Source organism: Crinia signifera, chromosome 3 (genome assembly GCF_055691185.1).
Source record: "Crinia signifera chromosome 3, ASM5569118v1, whole genome shotgun sequence".
Taxonomy (NCBI): Eukaryota; Metazoa; Chordata; class Amphibia; order Anura; family Myobatrachidae; genus Crinia; species Crinia signifera.
Window position 1 is genome coordinate 82,459,185 of NC_139219.1, and position 25,207 is coordinate 82,484,391.

The 25,207-nt window shown below is 41.5% G+C and overlaps 1 protein-coding gene across 3 annotated transcripts in view; it reads right to left on the minus strand.

Moving 5' to 3' along the window:
• LTBP1 (latent transforming growth factor beta binding protein 1) overlaps positions 1–25,207 on the minus strand; it is a 350,064-nt gene that overhangs the window by 77,144 nt on the left and 247,713 nt on the right. For all 3 annotated transcript variants that reach the window (XM_083176114.1, XM_083176113.1, XM_083176112.1), the window contains 11 exons: positions 24,171–24,193; positions 23,772–23,868; positions 20,181–20,276; positions 18,861–18,986; positions 17,194–17,319; positions 16,311–16,433; positions 10,192–10,311; positions 8,999–9,124; positions 6,838–6,960; positions 3,177–3,299; positions 123–245 (listed from right to left, as the gene is read on the minus strand). In XM_083176114.1, the coding sequence (XP_083032240.1) occupies positions 123–245; positions 3,177–3,299; positions 6,838–6,960; positions 8,999–9,124; positions 10,192–10,311; positions 16,311–16,433; positions 17,194–17,319; positions 18,861–18,986; positions 20,181–20,276; positions 23,772–23,868; positions 24,171–24,193 (1,206 nt within the window). The remainder of the gene's footprint in view (positions 1–122; positions 246–3,176; positions 3,300–6,837; positions 6,961–8,998; positions 9,125–10,191; positions 10,312–16,310; positions 16,434–17,193; positions 17,320–18,860; positions 18,987–20,180; positions 20,277–23,771; positions 23,869–24,170; positions 24,194–25,207) is intronic.

The window sequence follows — 25,207 nt, forward strand, 5'->3', positions numbered from 1 at the left end:
ATAGGTGGAGAAAGCAATATACCACGCATAACTTCCCTTGTCCTAGTAACAATTCATGGTAAAGGTACACAATTCCTTCCTGCAAAGCTGCATGATTTCTGCTTTCCATAGCTTTACTATACCTTCACACCTCCTTCCATCCATGAGCTGGAAGCCATCTGGACATGTACATACATACGACCCATCCGTATTGTAGCAGCTTCCTCCTCCTTGGCAGGCATCAACTTCCTGGCATTCGTCTATGTCTGCAATCAATGTTTTGGGGGAAACAGTAATTATTTCATCATTGGGAGACCTATCATTGTTAGACTATTGTAGCTTGACACAGTATAATTGCATTGTTATATCATAAACTGTGCATTGGTATAAGCATATAGCCAGATCTCTTCTGAGTATACTTGAAGCAGAGTTTTTCTTGGCTGCAGACAGAACTCTGGACCTAAAATATGTGAACAGATCCTGGTAGAAACTTCCATGCAAATGCAATTATAATTTTTGGAACAGAAAACGCATTCCCTGTCAATACAGGCAGGAGACATGGGACATTTACATCATTTGGATTTGCAAGAGATGTTGAAAAGTGCTTTTATTTTATTTAAAGAAGGATCCTAACGAGGGAATTAAATTAGAGGGGCCACTAACCTCAACTATGTCTGTTTAATTGTGCCTTAGTGTCGGGGGAATGTATGTGCTACACCGGGTCCAAATTTAGGGAGTTTTATCTGCTAGATGCATTATGACCCACCCTCTAATTATTTCACACATATCCATTGCCTCTAGGACATGCTCCCAAAATATAGTATTGGCGAGAGAACTACTACACCTCAATTAGACTGACAAGAGCACTCTGGGAAAGGAGCGTAGGGACTAAAAAAAGAATATAATAGAAATGGAAGAAATGCTGAGCTTACTGTATAGATATAAATATTTTACATTTATATATATTTGCACTTACTAATACTGAGCAGTCAAACAGATTATTTCTAAAATACTGTTCTCTATGGGTGGCAAATTAAGTTTCAGAAATATGCACAGTACAAACCATATACAAATGACATCACAATTACATAGTACTTGCATAACACAGACTTTTACATGTGACTTTTGGTTCTATAATGTGAAACCATTAAAAAAGAACCATGTTGTTTTTTTATTTTTTTTTTATTTTATGTAATCTGCTTGACCTTCGAAAGTGTATGTAATAAAAGCATATTTACCCAATCTGATTCCCAAAATATTGGAAGAATTTGCAAATTCTCAGAAAGTAGGCAAAATCTCCCAGATTCCTGTTGTGCTAGCAAAACCATGTGCTTGTCAGTATGCCCACAAGAGAAAATGCTGCCATATATATATATATATATATATATATATATATATATATATATATTTATTTATTTATTTAAATAAGCTTTCCAGTCAATAGCAGAATGTGATAAGATTGCAGACCACATTCAATGAATCAATCTGCATTCATATTCTTTCCCCTCTCCCCATTTCCTAAAGGTTTAGTCATCAGCTTACAAATACAGCAGTAACATAGGCTCTCTAAAATGTTTGCTTTACATAATTCATTTGTCATTTCTCCATTTGAAGTGGAAAACACATGGGGAATGACTAGGGAGAGCCATCTATGCCTCACAAGCAGATGTTTATAATATGTTTCTGTCTGTTATGATTAGGCATCAAATGTATAATAGTGTATATCTGCCTAATGTTAAGCTAATTGCTTGAAGACCTTCTGGGCTTTTTTGTTACTTTTGATTCATTTGTTAATGTAAACCGGCCATATGTTTTCAGATTTTCAAAGTGTTCAGAATAAAGATGGGTGGTTTCAGAAGACTAGAACACATGGTTCATTAACCAATATTACACAAAATATATACTGTATATTCAGAAATGCAGAGAACTCATGATATTGGGTTACTTTTAATTACTCTGGAGGGACCATGAGAGCAGATTAATTATGTTTATCGTAGCTCAAAGACAGACAGTTGTAGATCATCAACTTTTCTGGAATGACAAGACCCAGCATGGTAGTGTAACCATGACCACTTTAGCTGACTGGCACCGATGAAGTAAGGCATACAGTATTGTATGTATGTTTCCATTGTAAATATGTGATTCTGGTATTTTGAATAGAAACAACTTTGGTGGTATTCTTCCATTTAAGAAAATAAAATATAAGCCCCTGATATCAAACATTACTATAATTGGTTTGCCACTGCCTTATGTAACAACCTATAGAATATTCATATGCATACTAACATACAATTTTCAATGTACAGTACTTTTCCTCCGCATTTAAGGATTACAGATAGGCAAACATAAAATAACCAAAGAAGTGCACATGGGTGCATGGTTGACAAAATGTAAAAGCTATTTCCAGGAATACTTTGGCAATGGAACTTAAGTGTGTGTGTCCACAGTCCCCTGAGGAAACCTCAGACCTCTACGTAACCCCCCCCCCCACACACACACACACACACACACACACACACAGACAAACACACACTGTTGTACTTCCTCCCTGGCACACAGCGCTCCCCTCTGTGCTGATCTAGGCCTACACCACTGTGGTTAGGCTGCACACCCTTTATTACCAGGGCCCCGGCTGCAGCCAAATAGTAATTTCACATGAGTCCACTTGGATTAATAAAATAGTGAGGATCTGATAGCAGTAGTAAAAACTTGGAAAGTGGTGTATGGCCATGGGGTGGGGGGGGGGGGTATTGTATGTCCTGGGGTGTTGTAGTGTATGTATACATCCTGATCCTGTAGACAGGGAGCCAAGGATCATGTGACAGAGTCAGAGCACTGCAGATCCAATGAGGAGCCCAGATAAACCGCTCTGCGCTACACACCACCCCTTTTTGGAACCCCCAGCAGCGCTTACATTGTCCCACTGTAGAATCCTTTGCTGCATGTAATGTTTTTGCCACTTTTTTGAGTGAGGTGACATAACCATGCCCCCCCCCCCATTTTGGCCACACCCCCTCCAGTACTCGGGCCCGTCCCTGCTGTCGACTGCCCTGCATTTATCAACCAAGAAATGAACACAAGTCAAATGAGGTCAATATTAAAAACAATTGTCATTGCGAGAAAAATGAAATGTAAGAAGACACATTTCTACCCACATATAACTGTTAAATGTATATTTGCTGGTGTACAGGTCTTACCTTCACATTGGTCCCCAGAAGCAGAGAGTTTGTAACCTTCATTGCATATACATGTGAAAGATCCCCGCGTGTTTCTGCACTGACCGTGACCACACAAGTTTGTGTCCTGGCATTCATCAATATCTATTCAAGGATACATTAAACATTATACAATGAAGAAAGCTATTTTATTTAGTTTAATATACTCATATATTTAATATTCTACATATGTAGAATCTACACCATGATTTGATGTCCTTATGACATATCAGTAACAGTACCCAAGGACCTATGCTGTGATGTTTGATGAAGTGTGTGTTTATAATCCAAAACAGTACTGGCATACTTGTGCAAAACTCCACGTTGAGCACTTACGGTGTACATAAACTTGCCCTTAATTGCTGAGCATGGTGTATGATACTGTGCTCTCTCATGTGCATGCTGAATGTATACAACTCCAACTATAGGGGAGTCAAGTCATATCTAACTGTAGTGGTCCATCCACGCTGGACACTGAGTAAGTGTGAGTGTTTTATTATTGTTCAGTGCATATGTCTGTGAGCATGACAACAACAAATGTGTATGCGGATGTGAAATATGGACAATCCAGCCTAACTGTGCAGCTGGGGAAGCATAGAAAGTTTAGTCTGTCTCTGTGACTCCTTTCATACATCGTGTATGCCTCCATGTGAGCACACTAGATGTAAGTATTATAATTTAGTTGTTAGCAACCTACGTCTAACTTAGTACAATAATCAAGTCATACAATTTCTGCTTTTGTACTGGCTGATACGATTGACCTCCAATGAATAATTTGACAATGACCTGGAGTTTTATAACTGAGAGGGGATATAGTGTCCAGAGAATATTAACAAGGTTCAAGAGGAGATAATTACTTAGGGAAGAACAGTATTAGATCAAGAGATCAGGCACTAAAACAAGAGGTTTAGGGGAAGATTGAAGAATAAGGATTCCCATGATCGGTTGGGTAGACCAGCCTTCCAAAAGAGTGGAACAGTCAAGCATCATAGGGGAATGAATGTATACATTCTTGAGTTAGCCTTAAAGCTATCCTAATTATCAAAAAATATCTCTGGGGTAAATTTACTAAGATCAGAGTTTTATTGAAGATGGGATGTTGCCTATAACAACCAATCGAATTCTATCTATTATCTTCTAGAAGTTGATAGATAAATAAGAAGTAGGATCTGATAATTTTCTACGGACAGTCTGAGGTCTTTAGTAATAAAAATGGATAGCATAATAGACAGTGGGGCAATCTTATCTTATACAATAAAAGGCTATGCATTTTTGGCCAATTTTGGCTAAGGGAATCCTATAGATATGACTTACTCAAGTCAGTAGTTACAAGTTAGATAGGTTGAACTTGATGGACTAATGTCTTTTTTCAGCCTTAATTACTACGTTACTACTGTATGTAATGCTGCTCCTCACATCTAAATGCTTTTTACGCCATTGGCCATTACCACCTGACGAAGCAATTTGAGTTTTGCTCCATTCGATTGTGCGCAGCAGTCGACACTGACATCACTGATGTTCTGTTATTTTCATGGGCTGGTAACTAGTGTTTATTTAAATGCTCAGCCATTGATATATATCAATGTCAAGTTATACAGATGGAGCCCCTCTCATTCAGGCAGGGGCTGGCGGTAGATTCGCCAGCACCCGCCAGCCGCCGGAAGTGGATGCACGTGCACGAGATGCACGCGCAATCCCCTTCAACCAGAGCTCCCCCCGGGTCCCTGCCGCTTTGTTGCTGTCCCCCATCGCCATCCCCCACCTCCCCGCTCCCCCCCCTAACCCTGTCCATCTCCCTGAAGTGGAGACGGGCAGGGTTCCTGTACCCCGCCGAGTCGCCGACGGGAAACTGGGACACGGGTGCGTGTGGGATGCTCCCGCGGTCCAGTCAGATGTAGCGTCCGCCTACCAGTGGGGGTGGTCTGGTGAGCCCCAGCACTGGATGAGCGGCGCTACATCTGTAGTTGTTTATTTATTTACAGTTTCTTATATAGTGCGGTAGATTCCGTTGCGCTTTGCAATTGTAAAAGTTATAGCTTTACTTGCTGTATAATTTGTGTTTAGTGATGTCATCACTTATATCAGTAACAACATCACAAGGCTCATTCTAAAATGACAGAATGTGTGCATGACAATGAAGGTCAAACACATCAGAATATGAAAATCCCCTCTTACAAGCAACTACCTTTACATCTTGTATATTACATCTTATAAAATGTAATATGCTTAAACTGTACATTGGTAATTTCATTTTAGAGGCCTGAGCTGCTTTATTATTAAAATCTCTTAGTGTGTGTGCTCAATATTGTTAAAGATGTGAATTGCAGCACATCGTTAATGACCCCCGTCGTCCGTATAGCATGCTCAATGTTGACTATATTGTCAATGAGCCCTGCTGTCAGCAGGGACCGGATGATGTCACTGAACGATATCGTTCAGTGTGTACGCACTATATGGGTCACTGGTAATATCAGTAACAATATCAGCTGCGAATCCACTAGTGTTCCTTATTAACATCTTACAGTATGTATAGTTACAGTAGGGGGTGCACAACCCATGTCCAGTATATTATTAATGCATTATTGCAATAGATTATCGAAAACTGTCCAACATCTAAGGCATTGTGCATTTTTATTAGACAAGACCTTAACACAGTCTGGTTTTCCTTTTATAACATTGTGCACATGAACCTGTAAAAATCTCCTGAATTTTGTATTTGGCATTTTAATACCCTCAGGATAGCTCCACAGACATGACTGAATGTAACTCAATACTTTGTTATAAATACTTTTACTGGAAATAAAGTACAAGTCAAGAATGGTACATTAGCCCAATAAAACATTATAGATTTCCTTATGTTTTCCGAACCCGGTAACACCGTGCTACAGTATCTCAGTTCACTTGTTTTAACATGGAAGTTTGAGCTGATATGAACTGAAGTAAGGTCTTAAGACTTTATGTCACTGCAGTTACTCTTATACAACCACAGAGCCAGGTTTTTGCAACTGAATTGAATTAGGTCTACAGTATATACAGTGACTGCAGTTTGTAGATACTAACCCAATATTACACAACCGTACAAGTAAAGAGGGCATTTGGAAATGCATGTCAGTTTGTCTGATATAACAAATATAATACAATTTTAGTAACACTCGGTGTTGGACTGAGGCATGAATTGCCCACCGGGGTCTCCACAGAGGTCCCATTGAGAAATATATATATTAAATACTACTAGCTCATGCATGATAATGTACCACATTAATAACAGCATTGCACTGTTTAAAATACAATATTTCCTGTGCAGTATAATGTAACATATGTATAAATCAAGGCACAGACTGGAACCTGATCTCTAGAGGAGGAGGAGGTGGCCCCCTAGGAAGACGGGCCCACCAGGGGTTTCTCTTATACCCTGGGTCACATATTAGCGAACAGGGAACAGTTATGAAGAATAATAAATGTACAGTTGTGTCTTCACGGACTTGAGTGTCTCTGCACCATATGACGTGAGATGCGCCATCTGTACCAACATGGCTGAATCGGCCCCAATGTACTCTCATTATTAATTCAGCTTTCATATATTGTATAAAACAAACAGATGATTGGAAATATACAGTATGCTGTGCCATCGCATTATACATACCATCACACTTATCACTAGCCGGGCTCAGTTGATATCCCTGGTTGCAGGAGCAGGTGAAGGATCCCTCAATGTTTTGGCACTTCCCATTCAAACATAAATTACCAAGCTGGCATTCATCTATATCTATATTAAAAACACAATGATTAAAACCATGTTTATTAATATACATTTCTATGGCTATGCATCAAACATACAGCAGGGAAAACTGCTAAGGAAGACATAAACCCTTGTGTAGGTCTACCAAGCGCAGAAAAAAATATGGATAATTATTGCAGCAAAAATGAAAAGAAATATAAAATTCTGTTTGTGGATATAAAATAATAGCATTATTTGTATAATAAATTCTTATTTATACCCCTTTCACACAGAAAAGCAAATAACTGGGTCAAGCACTTTTACCCACGTTCAAATCGGGTCCATTTCTTGGTTGAAAGGGTCAACCCAATTCTCGGGTCTTCAACCCTGGGTTGTTTTTTTACCAGGGCCGAGGAACCTGCAATATTGTCCTGGGTTGAGCCTTTGACATAGAAGAATTTGCTAATCAACATTACCATGTTGATTAGCAAATTACCAGGTAGAAATGCTTGACCCGGTAATTTGCTTTACTGTGTGAAAGCGGAGTCAACATCCTTCATTATCAACAAAAATGCTCAGTATATAGCGACAAGGCTATTTCTAACAAATAGAGCAGGAAATAAATAAAAAACCTAAAATAAAAACAAAGATCATGTAAAGATGTGTCCTCATAAACTATTGCCGCAGTGCGCAGTCTCAACAAACTGCCCTTCATGTATGTGCAACATGGCTTGCACCAAGCTTATTTTTCAAATTTTTTTTTGCTCAAATGTGTGTCTTAATCACAATGGCCCTTATTCTAGTTGAATTGGACGGATGCGTATTTTCGGACGGCCACCGAGTGTTCTTAGCCCCGCCTACCGTACGGATCGCTCACACCGTCCAAATGCGGTAAAACACAGAGCAAACGGACCGCGAGCGGATGTTTCATGCAAACACCTCCCCTATCTGTGGAAAGCTCCCCCATCCTCTGATGGTCGCCGACCATCGAATGATGGACCGAGTGGTCAGGCAGCACCGAGTGCTCTAGACCACACGGACATTTTTCCGATTGAAAGCAGGGATATGGGCGGCCAGCTGACATCCGGCTATGTCAGTTGTCCGCCCCCTACACGTGTGTCACGGCCGCATTACCATATTTACGCCCATCGTTTTCATGGGAATGCCCATGAAACGCGGGGCATACACATATGGTAATGAGTCCAAACAGCCCTTCATGCCCCTCTCAACCCCCTGATTGGATGGTTCCGTATGATCATTTTCTGTACGGAACTCACCGCGTGTTCAGAAACGCCTCCGCACATGCGCAAACACCAAGCATCGGCCATCCGTCCGCATTCGGAGACATCCGACTCAACCAGAATAAGGCCCAATGTGATTCAACAAAACTACTTCACTAGACTGCACTGATATGCAACACTTGTACTGTACATGTGTATGTAAAGAGGAGCGAATCAGTATACAAAGTGCTACAAATGAGTGCCCATCGCTTTCTTCTGTACACTTTTTTTTATTTTGCTACACTTTGCAACTTTGCACATATTTAAAACTAATTCCAGGATAGATAAAGTTGCAGCCCGGTGTGTCTGATACAGACTGAGCGGTGTTTTGCTGCATCTGCAGTGCAAAGGAAGCAAATTTCAATATAAAGTGGCTACGTTACACCACTTGGTTGACTCACGTGCCAGTCGTCTCACACTGCATGGCATATTGAGGCTAGGTCTATGCGGACACATCTGTAAATTCTATTTCATTCTTTTTGTCATCTGACACTAAAATATTTTCTGCATTCTACAGTTCTGAGCAAAACAGTCCTATCAAAAAGAGGCAAGAGCCTGTGCTAGGAAATCTATGATCTAATTATAAAATAAGAACAATCTGTTATCACAGATGGACATCAGAATGAGGACAAATGTCTGAGACGCAGACATGAGTCACGTGGGCCTATTTCTGAAGTGACTACAATCCCCTCAGGTGCCCTTTCTGTACAGTACAAAGTCTGTATCCAGTTTCAGAAATAAAAAAAAAAATCACAAAATGAAATAAATGAAAACGAATGCAAGGTTGAATTGGAACACGTAATTACCAATGCACTGTTTACTGTCAGAGGTTGATTCATATCCTGTCCGACACGTGCATTTGTAAGATCCCTCTAGATTGAAGCAGTTACCGTTGGCACAAAGTGATGTGTCTTCTTGGCACTCATTAATGTCTACAAGTAAAACAAAAAAAATGAAGTTTAATAAGACAAAAATAAGGTACAAATGTGCAGACATGTATGAATTACATTTTCATTAGACAGCCCAGAATAACACCAATTAATTTATTTTCAGCTCACATTTGTATGAAATCTGCTTTCAATTTTCATAATTTTATGAAAGGTTCATCAAGTTAATGATGGCTATGTTGTAAGCTAAGAAAAAGTCAGAGTTTAAAGACAATATTTAGTACTAAACTCTGGCCCATCTTAACAGCATTGTGGGCCCTGAGCAAAGCAATTCACTGGGGCCCCTACACACCCATTCATGGCGATCAATTATAAAAAGTCATAACATCCCCCTACTTTGGCCCTGCGTCATGCTTTGGTCCTGCGTCATAGAGTGATGTTCATCATTCTAATTGGTGGATAGTACCAGCCATCCACCAATCAGCATGGCAGTTATTCCCTGTCTGGCTGCAGGCAGGTAGATAATGCCTTGCTGCTCAGAACCCTAGAATCGTTGGGCTCTGGACAGCTGCCTAGCGTGCACACTGTATGCATAAGGATTGCCCTGACTGTAGCAGATTCCAATAGTAGTTATCGTTACTGGGAAAGTTAATGGCATAATGTTGTCTCAAATGATTAATTACTTATTACATCAATGATTTACTAGTTGGGTAAATAACAAAGAAATACTGAGGTTAATGTATTAAGACAAATATGTAAATATATAAAGACAAATATGAAAGAAAGTGCAACGTATTCCCATTATTTCCATCCCATCTGCCTCCTCTTGTCTATGTATGGTACTAAGGAAAATATGGAGCGATGCACTTGTACTATAATTGCCTCCATGTTCATAGCTGGTACTTTGGGAGTTGTCATGGCAATGAAACTAATCAGCATCATGCAGTGTGTATGAATTTCTCCCTCCTCCTCTGTGCACCCAAATCCTCCTCTATGGTGGCGAAGGTCAACTCTGCTCCATTTACATAATTCACACATTTAATAAGTGACAATGACAAAAAAAAAAAAAAACATACAGTAAGGGCATCAGAATAATGTGCAAATTAACTTACCATAGCATTTACCATTAAACCCTCTATATCCTTCAGGACAAGGAATACATGCATACGAGCCTCGGTTATTGACACATCTGTCATATGGACAAGTGGATGGAATCAGGCATTCATCGATATCTGTCAGAATAAGCAAATTCTTTAATCTATACTTCTACCACTTCTGATGAGTCAATGTTAGAAACAGTTAATAACACAGTAAAGGTAAAAGAACAGAACAAGGGCTGGCAAAAGCAAAATGCAAAAGCAATGTTTCAATGTTTCAATAACAATGTACAAATGCAAAGTAATAATGTTCAATACTAGCTCCCTACCTCACATATTTCCAGTCACACACCACATTGACCAAAATTATATTTCCCCATGCCTAACTTTTGCTTGATTGAATCAAATAGGTACACAATGGAACTGCATATGCAACACGGGCAAATAAGTAAATATGGAAAAAAGAGCCATTTTATTATTACGCATATAACTACATAAGACAAAGTATAATAAAAATGTATTGTTTCATACAGTATGGCAAAATAGATGGTCTCAGATCAAGCTACTTCACCTCCCAGTGGAGAGGAGGGCTATGACATCTCAAATGTCAAATGTTACTACTTGGCAGCATGGCTTTGCCAACAATTCTTTGGAACAGTCCTCATCATTCCAGGGTTTGGTTACTGATCGAAGTACAAAACATTGTGACTTAGTCCGTCCCCTCCCATCTTTGGATCCCTGGTTCTAGATTTCGGATGTGTGCCACCCTGTTATCTCTCACTCACTTAGAAATTGGGGTAAGACTTTTAAATCTGTGGAGTAGATGCATGAAGCAGCGGTAGAAAGAAAGAAATGTGCCATGGCAACCAATCAGTTTTAAAGTAACATTTATCAAGTGCATTCTATAAACTTATATGTAGTCTTGGTACACTTCTCCACTGGCTCACTTCTCCACATTTATCACTGCTTCATACATCCAGTGGCGGTTTTTACCTATGGGCTGCAGGGCTGCAGCACCCCAGGTAAAATCCGCCACTGTAGTGAAGCCAGATGCAGTCTGTGAGACTGCACTGGCTTCACTGTGACTGGCAGTGACTTCCTATTGGAAGTCCGACCTGCCAGTCACCAAGGCAGTCCCTCCAGAACACCTTTCTGTGGGCTGCCGAGCAAAATCGGCAATTGCGAATGCACAGTACCCATATCGAATTCTGGTCCCAGTGCCTGTCATTTATATTGTACAGGGCCGGGCCGAAGCAGCCCATAGAAGCTGGCCGCATGCGCAGTACATATGTTTGTACTGCGCATGCACCAGTCCTGGCACCTGCAATCATCATAGGACAGGCGCCGGGAATGAGAGGAGAGAGGCAGTGATGGTGACAGGGGGAGGGGGAAGCCTGCGGCCAGAGGCAGCCCCCTCCCCCAAAAAGGTAGGAGCCGCTACTGCATACATCTATCCTTCTGGGCCCAGACAACCGTCCACCAAAGACCTGGGGTTCTCTTCATATAAGGAATTTGATCTAAAATGCTTTGTAGCCAATGGTACTCATGAGATAATCATGGGAGAGAGACTTTGGGAAGACTTTGGATGCTGAGGACTGGGAGGAAATTATGCAAATTGCATCCCCAATTGTATTTGTTTGAGGACAAAAGAAAATGCTTACAAATAGTTATTTCATTAGCATCTGATCCATCTCTGCTGCATAAATTATCACCCATCTTTGAAGATGGATGCTGGAGAGACGTGCTACTGCAAGTTCCTTTAGCAACAATTGATGGCATTGTCCTATACTGATGCCTCCCTGGAAGAATGCTCCTATTGTTCAACATATTGAATTTAGAAGTTCCTTTAACTCTTTGTATTGTTTACGCAACAAAATGTCAGATCAATGCTAACTGGTGTCAAACATCACTTCCGTCCTTGCAATCAGTTCTGGGTGGGGCCTTGCCTGTTATTCAGATGGAATCCATGTAGTTTACATACAATAACTCCATCCAAAAAACTTTTACGAGGTCTACGAGCCCTAGTTGTTGACGTTCAGTGCATTCTCACTGCTGCTATCAGGTAGACGCTACAGGACTTTTCCCACCAGGTCCACCAGAAGCCTAAATAGTTTCTTCCCTCAAGCGGTTCACCTGTTGACACGTGGACTCATGAACACCTCACTCTAGTCACGCTATAACCCTTTGCACATAATCTAACACGGTGTCCCCTCGGAATATCTTTCTATATGACTGTACATGTTCCCCCACCTGTTTATATTGTTTATATGTATATTTATTGTTTATACTGTATGCTGTTTACTTGTTACCCACCTGGCTGCTGTACAGCAAACCGAAAACAAATTCCTAGTATATGCAAGTATACCTGGCCAATAAAGCGGATTCTGATTCTAAACTTCTCACGACATAGAATCAGCTAATCCTTTTCTTAAGGATTTCTACCCTACCCTTCCTTTTTCCTCTCTCTTGTCTATTTTGCTTTTTAAGTGGCTAGGCACACTACCTCTATTCTTTCCTCTTTCTGGCTTTGACATTTTAAATATTTTGGGTCATAAAATGCAGTCTTACATGCGCCACTAGCTGTGGCCCAAATACAGTATTTTCAATATAAACTCTATGCCTCTATGTCCCTTTACTTGACTGTACTTGTTAATTCTGTGTCTCAATAAATAAAGTATGTTCTATACCCGCACATGTATGTTGTGTGTGTAAAATATAAAAGCGAAAATGTGTCCTTCTGTCCTTTTGTCTATCTATACAAATCCACAGTTTACAAGGGAAGATTGTAAAATTTTACATATGACCGTATTAAAACATGGCCGAGGCAACTAAAAAAAATTCAAATCTAAATTAATTACAAAAGGAATAGAGAAGACGCACCAATGAGCAGAATGTAACAACACTACTTATGCAACAAAGCTCACATACATTGGGGTTAAAAATCTTATGCTTGCCAGCCAGATAGTTTTATCACCGTCACAGCCCGGACATCAATCTGAGAAAAACGCTGTCACTCAGCTGCCGCCGTCAAGCCGCAGACCAGGGAACAGCACACACAGAGTCGGAAGGATCGCCGGCTGGATCGCAGGTGGAAGCAAGACGTCTCAACGTCGGACCAAAAGGAAGCCACGCCCAACGCGTTTCGTCACACTGTAGGACTTCGTCAGGGGGTGTGGTTACATGAGGTGAGTATCGGGTACCCTGACGAAGTCCTACAGTGTGACGAAACGCGTTGGGCGTGGCTTCCTTTTGGTCCGACGTTGAGACGTCTTGCTTCCACCTGCGATCCAGCCGGCGATCCTTCCGACTCTGTGTGTGCTGTTCCCTGGTCTGCGGCTTGACGGCGGCAGCTGAGTGACGGCGTTTTTCTCACATTGATGTCCGGGCTGTGACGGTGATAAAACTATCTGGCTGGCAAGCATAAGATTTTTAACCCCAATGTATGTGAGCTTTGTTGCATAAGTAAAGTGTTGTTACATTCTGCTCATTGGTGCGTCTTCTCTATTCCTTTTGCAAGTTTTCCCCGCTGGATCATTGGCACGATCCCAGAGAGAGACTGCACACATTTGGGACTCTGATGTGGACTTATACTTGAAAAACACTAGGACTTTGCGCTGGGTATCTTTTGTTCTGTGTCTAAATTAATTACTGTTAATTTTTTATTAGTTAAAAAAATTTTTTTTGCTGTACGCTTATATATACAGTATGTTCCAGATAGGGTGGCCAATCCCGGGATCGGCGGGATCAGAGGATTTGGCCCCAAAATCGCCAGGATTTCAATCCCGGGATTGGAGGTTCCAATACCGGGTTTTTGGGATTAGACGGCGCATGCGACGTCTAATGCCGGGCAGCATCTGAGCTCCTACTCAGATGCTGCCCTGCTTCTTCCGACGCCAGCGCGGTTCTGCGTAAAGCAGCTCTGCATAACGTGATGTCAGTAGTCACGCTGCGCAGGCCAGAAAGCTGCCCTGCCGCTCCTGAACATGACTGGATTTACTTCAGTCGCTCCGCTCAGCTTGTTCCCCACTGCCACACCTCCTGGATCCTGGCCATACCTGCCCAGGTATGAAAATATGCGGGCGGCCGAGGCATTTTTTTAAATAGGGAAGCCAATCTTGGGATCCTGGGAATCCCGGGATTGAGCATTTTTCAATCCCGAATCCCGGGATTGAAAAAATGCCCCGGGATTAGCATCCCTAGTTCCAGCATACTTCCAGAATGACTGCAGCAATGTACACCAAACTTGATACACATATTACTTACAATCTGGGAATAAACACTGTCGGGTTAACACACCCCTAGGGGTAGAACAGCAGCACAGAGTATATCAGTAGACAGCATAACTCCGGAATGGCTCAAGCAATTTACAACCCACTTGGTACACATATGACATTCTATCTGTGAATAAACCTTGTGGGGGTAAGACATCCCTAGCACCCCTAGGGCTGAGGCAGCCGCACAGAGTATTTCAGCAGACAGCATAACTATGGAATGATGTGAGCAATTTACTCAAAACTTGGTACACATATCAATTACAGTATGTGAACAAATACTGTGGTGATAACACACTTCTAGCACCCCTAAGGGTGGGGCAGTAGCACAGACTATCAGGACATGCATGATTATAGGGCTGCATGTGACAGGCATAGTGAGGACAGGAATGGAAATAGCACAAACCCACACACTGAGAGTTATATAGTGGCAGTAACAGGGTCCCCCAGCAGCACAGACTATCAGGAGATGCATTATGTGCTGCGCTCCAACGTAAATTAACGAACAACTATAATTCGAATTTACCATTCTCACCCTGTAGCAAAGCACAGGTATTCAGCTAGTACTATATATAACTATCATGTTTCCAGTCCAAAATAGTGACAATAGGCCAAAAATATTACCCAAAATATTTATTTGTAAAAAGGTATAAAGTGTTTAGCCTCTTGTGTGTCCTATAAATATGATGGTTTGTGACATACTGTAAAAAATGTACAAAACACTAACATGAATGTGTGCATAGGAAATGTACATTTAAATACTAAATATGATCTAAGCACAATAAAAACGAAAACCTCAAAAGAAACAAAAATAATAATAAGTGATATATAGTATATAAACTAAACCACACTAATGCAATGTAATGTATATTACATTTTTTTTAACAATGAATGAACTTGAAAGGCACAATTTTTTATGCGAGACTTATCTGCAGTTCTCTGACAGTGGGAGATGCAGATCTATGAATGGTAAATAAGCAGTGAAACTTGAAATGAGGAGTTTAGTCACTGTGACATTTGTCCACTGGCAGATCACAAGAATGTGACCTGGAAGTTCATCTGCTTCCAACAATTAGAAAAGACTAGAGAACCTGTATTTCAAAGGGTAACTTCAATGCATCTTCAACACCTGGCGGATACTAATTTAACATGGGTCAATGATAAACTAAATTGGCAGGGTTTGTATTTCAAAAGCCTACACAACCAAGGCAGACATAAAGATAGACCCGAATGCAAAATAGAGTTAAAACGGAATAGTCACACTTACTCCTGTGTCACACCCTCAAGCTGAAATCTGGGATAAGCCGATATGTCAGCTCATCCAATTATTGAAATCAGCCTGTGTTCGTGACATGCAGTAACTATATATATATATATATATATATATATATATATATATATATATATATATATATATATATATTCTTCGAGGTCCGGCACTCCTCACTTGCCCCTGCTCCACAGTGTATCTTGACCTGGGTGCCCGCTGTTCGCTGGCTGTACCAGCGCTTGTCAATAGCGTGCAGAAAGAAGCGCCACTCCAGGTACTTGTTCAATAGTAGTTTACTGTAAGTCAAAAGTGTTTCGGGCCGGAGCCCGTCTTCAGGACATAAAAAGAAGACGGGCTCCGGCCCGAAACACTGTTGACTTACAGTAAACTACTATTGAACAAGTACCTGGAGTGACGCTTCTTTCTGCACGCTATATATATATATATATATATATATAGATATATATATGAAATATGTCGTCCTGACTATATAAAGAAGTTACACGCTGTAGAGCGGTATGTATATAAAGTGTATATAACACATTGAAAACTAGAGAAAGACACAATGCATACTTTATAAGCTTCCTGCTTACCTTCACATTGACCTGTTCTGTCCATGCGGAAGCCACTGTCACAGTATTTACAATGGAAGGAGCCGGCGGTGTTTATACAGAGCCCACCCTGACACACATCTGGTCCCGCACACTCATCTACATCTAAAAGTGAACAACACAAAATTATAGAAAGGATGCACGTGATTTGGTAGATCGATTTTATACGCAAACTATAAAGCTACTTTTACTTCTGCTGCAGATATATATATGATTATCTAATATTGTTTATTGTACAGTAAATAAATAGCAACTTTCACTGGTCCATCTCCTCCCTCCTCTGCAAGGGCTGGACTGGGTATTACACAGTACAGAAAGGCAGTATGATAAAGCTATAGTAATACAGGCTTATGTAGAGACGGACACATTTGCACCCTGAATGATAGCATATCCCTACTCATTTCTGCTGTACGTGACACAGTCCACAAATACAGATGTTCTAATAATAATAATAATAATACACATATGCCCAACTATACATGAGATCCACAATCTACATTTATTTCAAGTCTAGTAACATAACCTTTTGCATGGGGACTCTTATGGGCCCCACACACATAGCTATGTGTGTAGGGCTTTCTAGCTATGCTAGGTCGGGCAGTGCTGTGCCGCTGTCGATCAGCACACAGCGCTGACAGACCACACACAGAGTGAGCTGCCAGCTCTGTGTGCTAAGTTTGCTGACAGCGAGATTGATGGACACTGCCCATCAATCTCGGCCAGCGACAGCGACGCGTGGGGACACCGATGAAGGGGCATTTTCTAAGCGACTTTGCCAAACTAAGCAAAGTTTCTTAGAAAATGCCTTAATATCGGCATGTGTGCAGGCCCTATTACCCTTCACATTATAATCATTATTACTTACCAACACAGTCTTTTCCCTGTTCATTAGCCATATATCCGGCTGGACAGATACAGAGGAAACTTCCATCTGTATTTTCACATCGGCCACGTGAGCAGAGACTGCGGTCCTGAGCACATTCATTGATATCTATGGAAATTGGTATAGATATTCATTAGTACTTTTATCAATATATTAAAAGCTTAAATTTATTGGTGTTTGTGCTTCTTCTACATATGATTTAAGGGTCTATTTATTAAACCACTGGAAAGCCTAGCTGATGAAAATTACATTTAGGAGTTTTACTGTTCTGTCACCAGCGGGAGCTGAGGGGTAGATTCATTAACTGACGATCAGGGGAATATGCGCAATCCCTGTGCCTTATGGCAGGGGATAGCGATTCCCCTGATCTATAACACCCACTGAGCGGGTGTCTTACGTGCGGCGCTGTGGGGCAGTAGGCATAGCGCAGCTACAATATTTTGTATTGTGCGCCTGCCTCCTGCCTGATTTATGAACGGTCAGCATCGAAGTCGATAGCTGCAGGTGGCGATGCCCTATGCCTACAGCAGGGACAGTACTGTCCCTGCTGCTGGCTCTGAGCTGCGCTGGGGATCTTGCGTGAGTAGCGAGATCCCGCGCATGAGCAGTCCAGCCGGCTGGGGAGAAGCAGACAGCGCGTCAGTGTTAACTGATGCGCTGTCAGCTGGAGGAGGCATCGCCGGAGGGGGAGTTAGCGCTCCCCCGCTTCGGCGGGCAAGATCTTAGTAGATCTTGTCGCTCTCCCCTCCTGCTTCGCCTCGCTACTGAGGGGAAGCAGAAAGTGTTATAGCGCCACTATAATAAATCTACCCCTGAGTACCTCCGGTTGTAATCCGGCTGTAATCACATGGGCTTGATTCTGACCCACTCGCTAAGCAGCCTACACTCGCTGCTTAGCTCGCGGGTAAGTGCCGCCCTGACAAACTCCCCCCTCTGCCGCCCGAATCCCTACGGTAGCATGCAAACAACTGACTTTTATTACAGCCGCTATCCGCCGAAAAGGGGGCCGGCGCTGACGTCAAGTGTTGTCAGCCGCCTGCCCCATGCCCAGCATTTTCATGGGGACACCAATAAAATGCGAGGCATTCCCCTGCACGCCCCTTCCCTTACCCATGCGAGTGTGACACTCGCCTAAGTGCTTTTCTCCCATTTTCTTTCAGAAATACATCAAATATTAAACATGTATCTGTTTTACAATTGTTGTCAATAACACCAACCTAAGTTTGCAGCGGGAGCTGGTCAGCACATATAACATACATGTAGATTTGTATGTAATATAGGGTTACCTACCATCCTGGAATGGCCAGGAGTCTCCAAAAAAATTGCATCATAGTAGCTCCGCCCCCCATCCCCCCGCTGTGCAATGCCTGTATTACCATCAATGCACGGTGGGGTGTGTGGCCATGATGAAGCAATTGTGTTGGCCATGCCCCCACACATAGATCTTCCTGTAAGCATCCACCATGCCTCTTTTATGACACCACCCAGCGGCCCTGCCCCCTACTACTCAGAACTACTAGGAGGTCTAGAACCCTCTCATTTGTTTCTGCTGGCATTCGAAAATTGAAATATTAAAATATAATCAATTGGAATATAAATAATTCTGGATGTGAGCATTTGAGAATGTAGTAAATGCAAGAGGGTCTTACCCACACATTTCGTCTGGTTGTCATTCTGCTTGTAGCCTTGATGGCAGACACACTGGTATCCAATAGGTAGGTTGATGCAGACCCCCTCTCCACAGATATCAGGATTCACTATACATTCATTGACTTCTAATAAATTAAGCAACCAAGAAATGGAAAAAGCAGGTTATTATTTGAAATCAACAGCCAAAGTAAATAGGCTTCTAGTTTGGCGGTCGAACTCTCAGGTTTTTTAAAAGTAAAATGATAAATAAGAGTGCCCCCACAAAGAGAGAGTGCTTTCTCTTTCTCCAAACTTAAACTTTATTACTCTCCGGGGAGCACCTCCACTTGAGTTATCATTCTCTATACCATTTGGTTTATAATTATCTTTATTGTGGATTTCTGTATCAATACATATTACCGCTTGTGCACAAACCCCTCCCCATAAATTTTTCATTCTCCATATAGTTTTTTTAAAAGGGGCAATCATTTACAAGGCAAAAACATTTAGGGATTGCATCCCTCACAGCCGCCAAACTTGGAGGCTACTACATTTGGCCGCAAGTGTTTTCTCATCTGTCTCCTCCCTTTTCTTGATGTTAGTTTAGTAATCTGCATGAATCCAGTTTCCAAATTAGCTGACAGCAATTAATTCGGCAGGCTTCATGTCTACACCACAAAGAAATGTTTCCAGCATAAGGCATTTACCCGCCTGTCACCCCTTAATGCAAACATTTCTATGCAAAGCCCAATGCAAGTCTCCTGTTTCTGCATTATTAAACATGGTGTCCTATAACTACTATTTTTAAGAGATATATGTGGGATGTGCTGGCACTACCATGTGACAAACTCCAACATATATCATATTTATTATAGGTGGGAGATTCAGGCAGCAATGTGTGCTCTTTCCAACATGGTACAAATGGCTGCTTTAAAAAAAAATGCAGACTCGCACAAAAGCCTTGCACCTTCGGAACTCAGAGACTAGAGACTATAACATTTAGACCATGGTATTTGGGGCAGTACTGATGGTGTATTGGTTATCATTACTGCACACAGCAGATCATGGGTGCGATTCCCACCATGGCCCTAACTGTGCGGAGTTTGTATATTCTCCCCGTACTTGCGTGGGTTTCCTCTGGGCACTCCGGTTTCCTCCCACGATCCAATTAACCCTAGAATGTCTGTGTGTGTGCATGTAGATGTGATTATAAGCTCCACTGGGGCAGGGACTGATGTGAATGTTCAAATAATCTCTGTAAAGTGCTGCGGAATATGTGTGCGCTATATAAGAAACTGTTAATAATAAATAAATAAATGTGATGTCTATTCATCACTTACCTGTGACTTGAGTTGGAGCAATTACTTGACTTGCACTTTTTGAATCATCTGGGGCTATTTCTACAGGAACAGGGGGGGATGATTTTTCTACAACAACTGTAATGCCAAAAACAAACATTTCTGTAAACCCAACATCTTTGTTAGCATGTCAAACAAGAGCTACAGGGTTTCCTAGGCCTCAAAGCACTAATTCTAGTGATCTATAATTTAAGTACTGATGGAGGTTCTGTACTGCTTTAAAAAAAGAAGGGGTAGTGCTGTTTATAATGTATGATGCATAGCACACAACAACAGCCAGGAACACAACAACCATCATTCCAAGCTCTCTGATAGAATCATAGGGAGCTATATCAAACCTTCTAAACAAAAGAGTACAGCTAGAGACATTATCGATGGCAATCAGCTCCTACCCAGAGGCGGATTTAGACACCAACGGGCCATAGACAAGATACCAGTTTGTGGCCCTCCCAAACAAACAATAGCACTATATCTTTGCTGCTGATTGCAACCAGCATCGATAGAGTACCTTGGCGCGTGCACAGGCCAGCAATATATGCTCAACGCATTGCGTACAAATCTGAATCAGGCTCTAGGTCTTTTGGAAGTAGGCTTACTACCTGTGTCACATCTATCCTAACCTGACTGCCCATATACAGTGGATGAAATACCTGTAGTCATATCTATCATAAACTAACTGCCCATGTACAGTGGATGAAATACCTGTAGTCATATCTATCCTAACCTGACTGCCCATATACAGTGGATGAAATACCTGTAGTCATATCTATCATAAACTAACTGCCCATGTACAGTGGATGAAATACCTGTAGTCATATCTATCCTAACCTGACTGCCCATATACAGTGGATGAAATACCTGTAGTCATATCTATCATAAACTGACTGCCCATGTACAGTGGATGAAATAACTGTAGTCATATCTATCATAAACTGACTGCCCATGTACAGTGGATGAAATAACTGTAGTCATATCTATCATAACCTGACTGCCCATGTACAGTGGATGAAACCATTACGTGTGTCCAAATATTTTTTATCCTATCAAAAATAATTTGGTAGTGTGGCCAGGGCCATGTGATGTCATGACATCACATCGTAGTCTCGCAATGCTCTTCTTGGAATGTTTTGGATGGCCAGGATATCTTTATAGGACCCCTTGAGACCTGCTGGGCCCTAGACAGGAGCGTAGGTTGCCTTGTGGAAAATCCACCTCTACTTCTACCTATCATTTTATAGAATATACTTGAATATACCTTCTGTCTAGATCAATATGACGGGGCTGTGATACAAACACCGAAAGGTTATAGTCTGGCTATGTCAGTGTATTTCAGCTGTAAACAAAGGACGTTGAAGCTATTCTCTTCCTTTGTTCTCTTCTTATACTATTTATTTTATCAAATTAATATTAAAGAATCTTTTAACCTCTGTATAACTGATGTATGTTTGCTGAGGCATTATGTGGTGAACTGATCATAATCTGTACTAAATCTGGTCACCTATCTAAATGAGTATAGGTCAGAGGGTGGATGTTTAAAGGTCAACATTTATTCGGTCGACGACTGAAGGTCGGCAGGGCTTAGGCTGACACCTGAAATATGTTGACATGGCTAAGGTCAACAGGGTCAGAAGGTCAACACAAGAATTAGGTCGACATGGGCCAATGGGAAGGTCAACAGTCAAAAGGTAAAACGTGAGTTTTTCACTTTTGTGTCCCAAATTGAAATAGTCTAACGGCCCATACACACTAGAAGATTTTCATTTCAAAATCTCTGATAGATATATCTCTCACCAAAGTAGTGCGTACACACTGAGCTATTTTCCCAAAGGGCAACAGATTTTCAGGAGGTGAAAGAATTCTTCATATAAAAGGCTATTTACATAATGGGCGGGGTTTGAATTCCAAGGGTGGGAGCAGGGGTCATTTTATTCTGTGCATTTCTGTTCTGATTCAGAACTGATTGCTGGGCTAGCTCTCTCCCCAGCTCCCCCTGCTCGTATAGTCCCATCCGCAGCAGCTCCAGGTCCCCCGTTGGCACGGCAGCTCCCGCTCCCTTTCTCCCTCCCCCTGCTCTGTAAATTCACGGAGCAGGGAGAAAAAGCCATCCGCCGTCTGGTCTATCAGTCACCCACAGAAGCCCCCTCCAGCTTCCCAGTCTTCGGCGGCTCCGGCTGCCCTGCCTGCAGCAGCACAGAAATACAGCTGGCCACCATGTCTATTGATTAGCCGGTAATATATACATTTCTGGTACGGGCCAGCAATGTATATATTACTGGTACCCCTGCCCACCAATGTCTATTAATAAAATATGAGGCGGTAACGTATGGCCAGCACTGTATACTTTACCGCCACCACTGGGAAGGATTTTGCCCAGGGTGGGGTGGCGTTTACCTGATTGCTGGGCTCAGCAATCAGGTAAACGCCACCCCACCCAAGGCAAAATCCTTCCCATGTGCACAGCTGCAATTTAATTTGCAGCCGTGAATTTAGGGAGAAACCATTCACCATCAAATGACTTTCCCCCTGTGCGCAGCATCGAGTAAGCCAGGACTACTCGGCACTGCGATGATGGCTTATAAACCAGCCATCATCGCTGGCATGCCGGTAAAACCAGCAGATGGGAGACTTTGCTAGCGATGATGTGGGAGCGCACATCATCGCTAGTCTACCGTTGGTGGCCCATACACACTGGGCGATTTTCAGCTTAAAAATCGCTCAAAACGGCCAAAATTTGCGATTTTCAGCTGAAAATCATCTAGTGTGTATGGGCCTTAAGTGTACCACGTCCCGTCGCATGGCAGTCTGTACTCGCCATACTTTGGGCACACTATTATATTCTCAAACTACACTGTAGTGGATGGTAGGGCATGAAATACCGCCTGTCTGCACAAGTCGGCTCTAAACAATTTGAAAAACTCATGTCGAACTTTTGACTGTCGACCTTCACATTGCCCAAGAACAATCAAATCACATGTTGGACATAATAATGGAGCATTAGTTCCCCTTGTAACTGATCAATAGCCATCCATAGTTCCGGTATTTAAAAACAAAAATCAAACCAACGGCATAGAATCAAGAGTAGGATAACAGACAACAGGTAAGATACAGTACGCTTACTTGAGATATCCTTTATCACTGGAAAGTGTAATATATTAAGAATGTGAGATTATCTGAATTTCTAAAGAACATATAACAAATGCTTCAGGTTTTATTCTTCACTGAGGGCCACATATTTTTAGTAGAGGGAAATAATTTAATTTAAAAAAAATCCTCTAAAAATAGAATATAATTTGCACAACAAGGACCAAATCTACTGACCAATATACAATAAAAATTAACCAGTCTAGAAAAAAATTCCTGTCAGTGATGAGTGCACTCACATGCACAGTCATCAGCAGACAAATAACATGTGACTTATCCATTCCACCTGCCTATCAAAACCCTGGACAACAGTGGCTGCAGTGAATGGGGACCAATTGCAGCTTTATATGTCCTGCACAAGACTACTAGTTAAATAGTTGTTGTACTAGTTAACAGTTTTGTAGTCACTAAGAAGTCACATTTCACTTTTACCTGGATATTGGGAATCTAAATTTATTGTTGTGATTCCAGGCGTCAGTTGAGGCTGTTCGCGATCCACTTGATGTCGATCTTCAGGTGCTACAACTTCCTAAAAGTAAAGTGGTGAATGGTGAGGGTCCTGCCTTATACTGTATACTGATAATATAAGATCAACTTCAAATTAGTCCCTCTTGTGTAGTTTTGTAAAATATTTCACACAATATTATGGTAAACTCCATTCAGCAAATATATTGAATAAACATTTGTAAAATTAGAAAAAATATATAACAACCCCCACAAAAATACAAAATAGTATTTAATATAAGCTAATAAATTCATAAAGATCCCTACACAGACTAAAAAGAGAATTGTGTGCATTTTACTACACTAGATTACATGTGATGCCTGTACCTGATCTGAGGTTCTGGCTGCATCTGTAACAAAAAAAGAGGGTGGAAGTTTAAATTATATATATACCCTCTAGGCAACAAAAAAGAAAGCACAATCAACTTGAATCAACAAATGACACATACTTTGTGTATTAACAAGTTTAAGAAAGCAAACATTATATATAAACAGAACTGGTTCAAGCATCTACATACATGAAATGTTGCCTATAAAACATAATACACATTGCCTAATTGATGCTATATCACATTACAGGTCGAGTCTCCTATATCCGTAGATCTCTTATCCGAAATATTACAAAAACCGTTTGTTTTTTAGAATATTTTAGATTTTTTTTGCTTGTCCCCTGCTCCTTTTCTCATACTTACCAAGTCCCCTGATGTCCACGGCGGCTTTCAGGATCGTGTTCAGCATCTTCAGCAGTCCCAGGAGTGCATTGCGTGAGTGTGCGGGCACCCCGGTGATGCCGGGGGACACTGTGGACGTTGTGGAACCATTGGGGCACCACCAGGGGACGAGGTAAGTATTAAAAAATCTAAATTATTCCGAAAACCGTAAATATCCCTTATCCAAAATGTTTGTGGTCCCAAGCATTTCGGATAAGGGATACTCGACCTGTAATAATTAAGAATCAGAATTCACTAGATCAGATTTTGGTTTCAAGTAACCTATTTATAATTACATGATGAGTACTGGACAAGAGTGAGACACAGTTTAGTGTTTGTTCAGATTTAAAACAAGACTACTTAACATATGTACATGTAAACAACATTCGAGATGACCTAAATGGCAGGTGTTACAGATTTCAGTTTTAGAAGAGATGCGATTCATTACAGCCAAATATATGAACATCTTTCAGAGATATTACTGTTACCCCTTTCACATCGCAAACAGTGGGTCGCACACGGGATTTGGACACAGCATTTGCGAGGTGAAGCTTTCCTCAGCTACTCAGCAACCCGGGTTGCCAACTCGGGCAAAACCCTTCTTTTAACCTGTGTTGGAATGCCGGGTTGCTGGGCCCAGGTTTTTCCAAATGA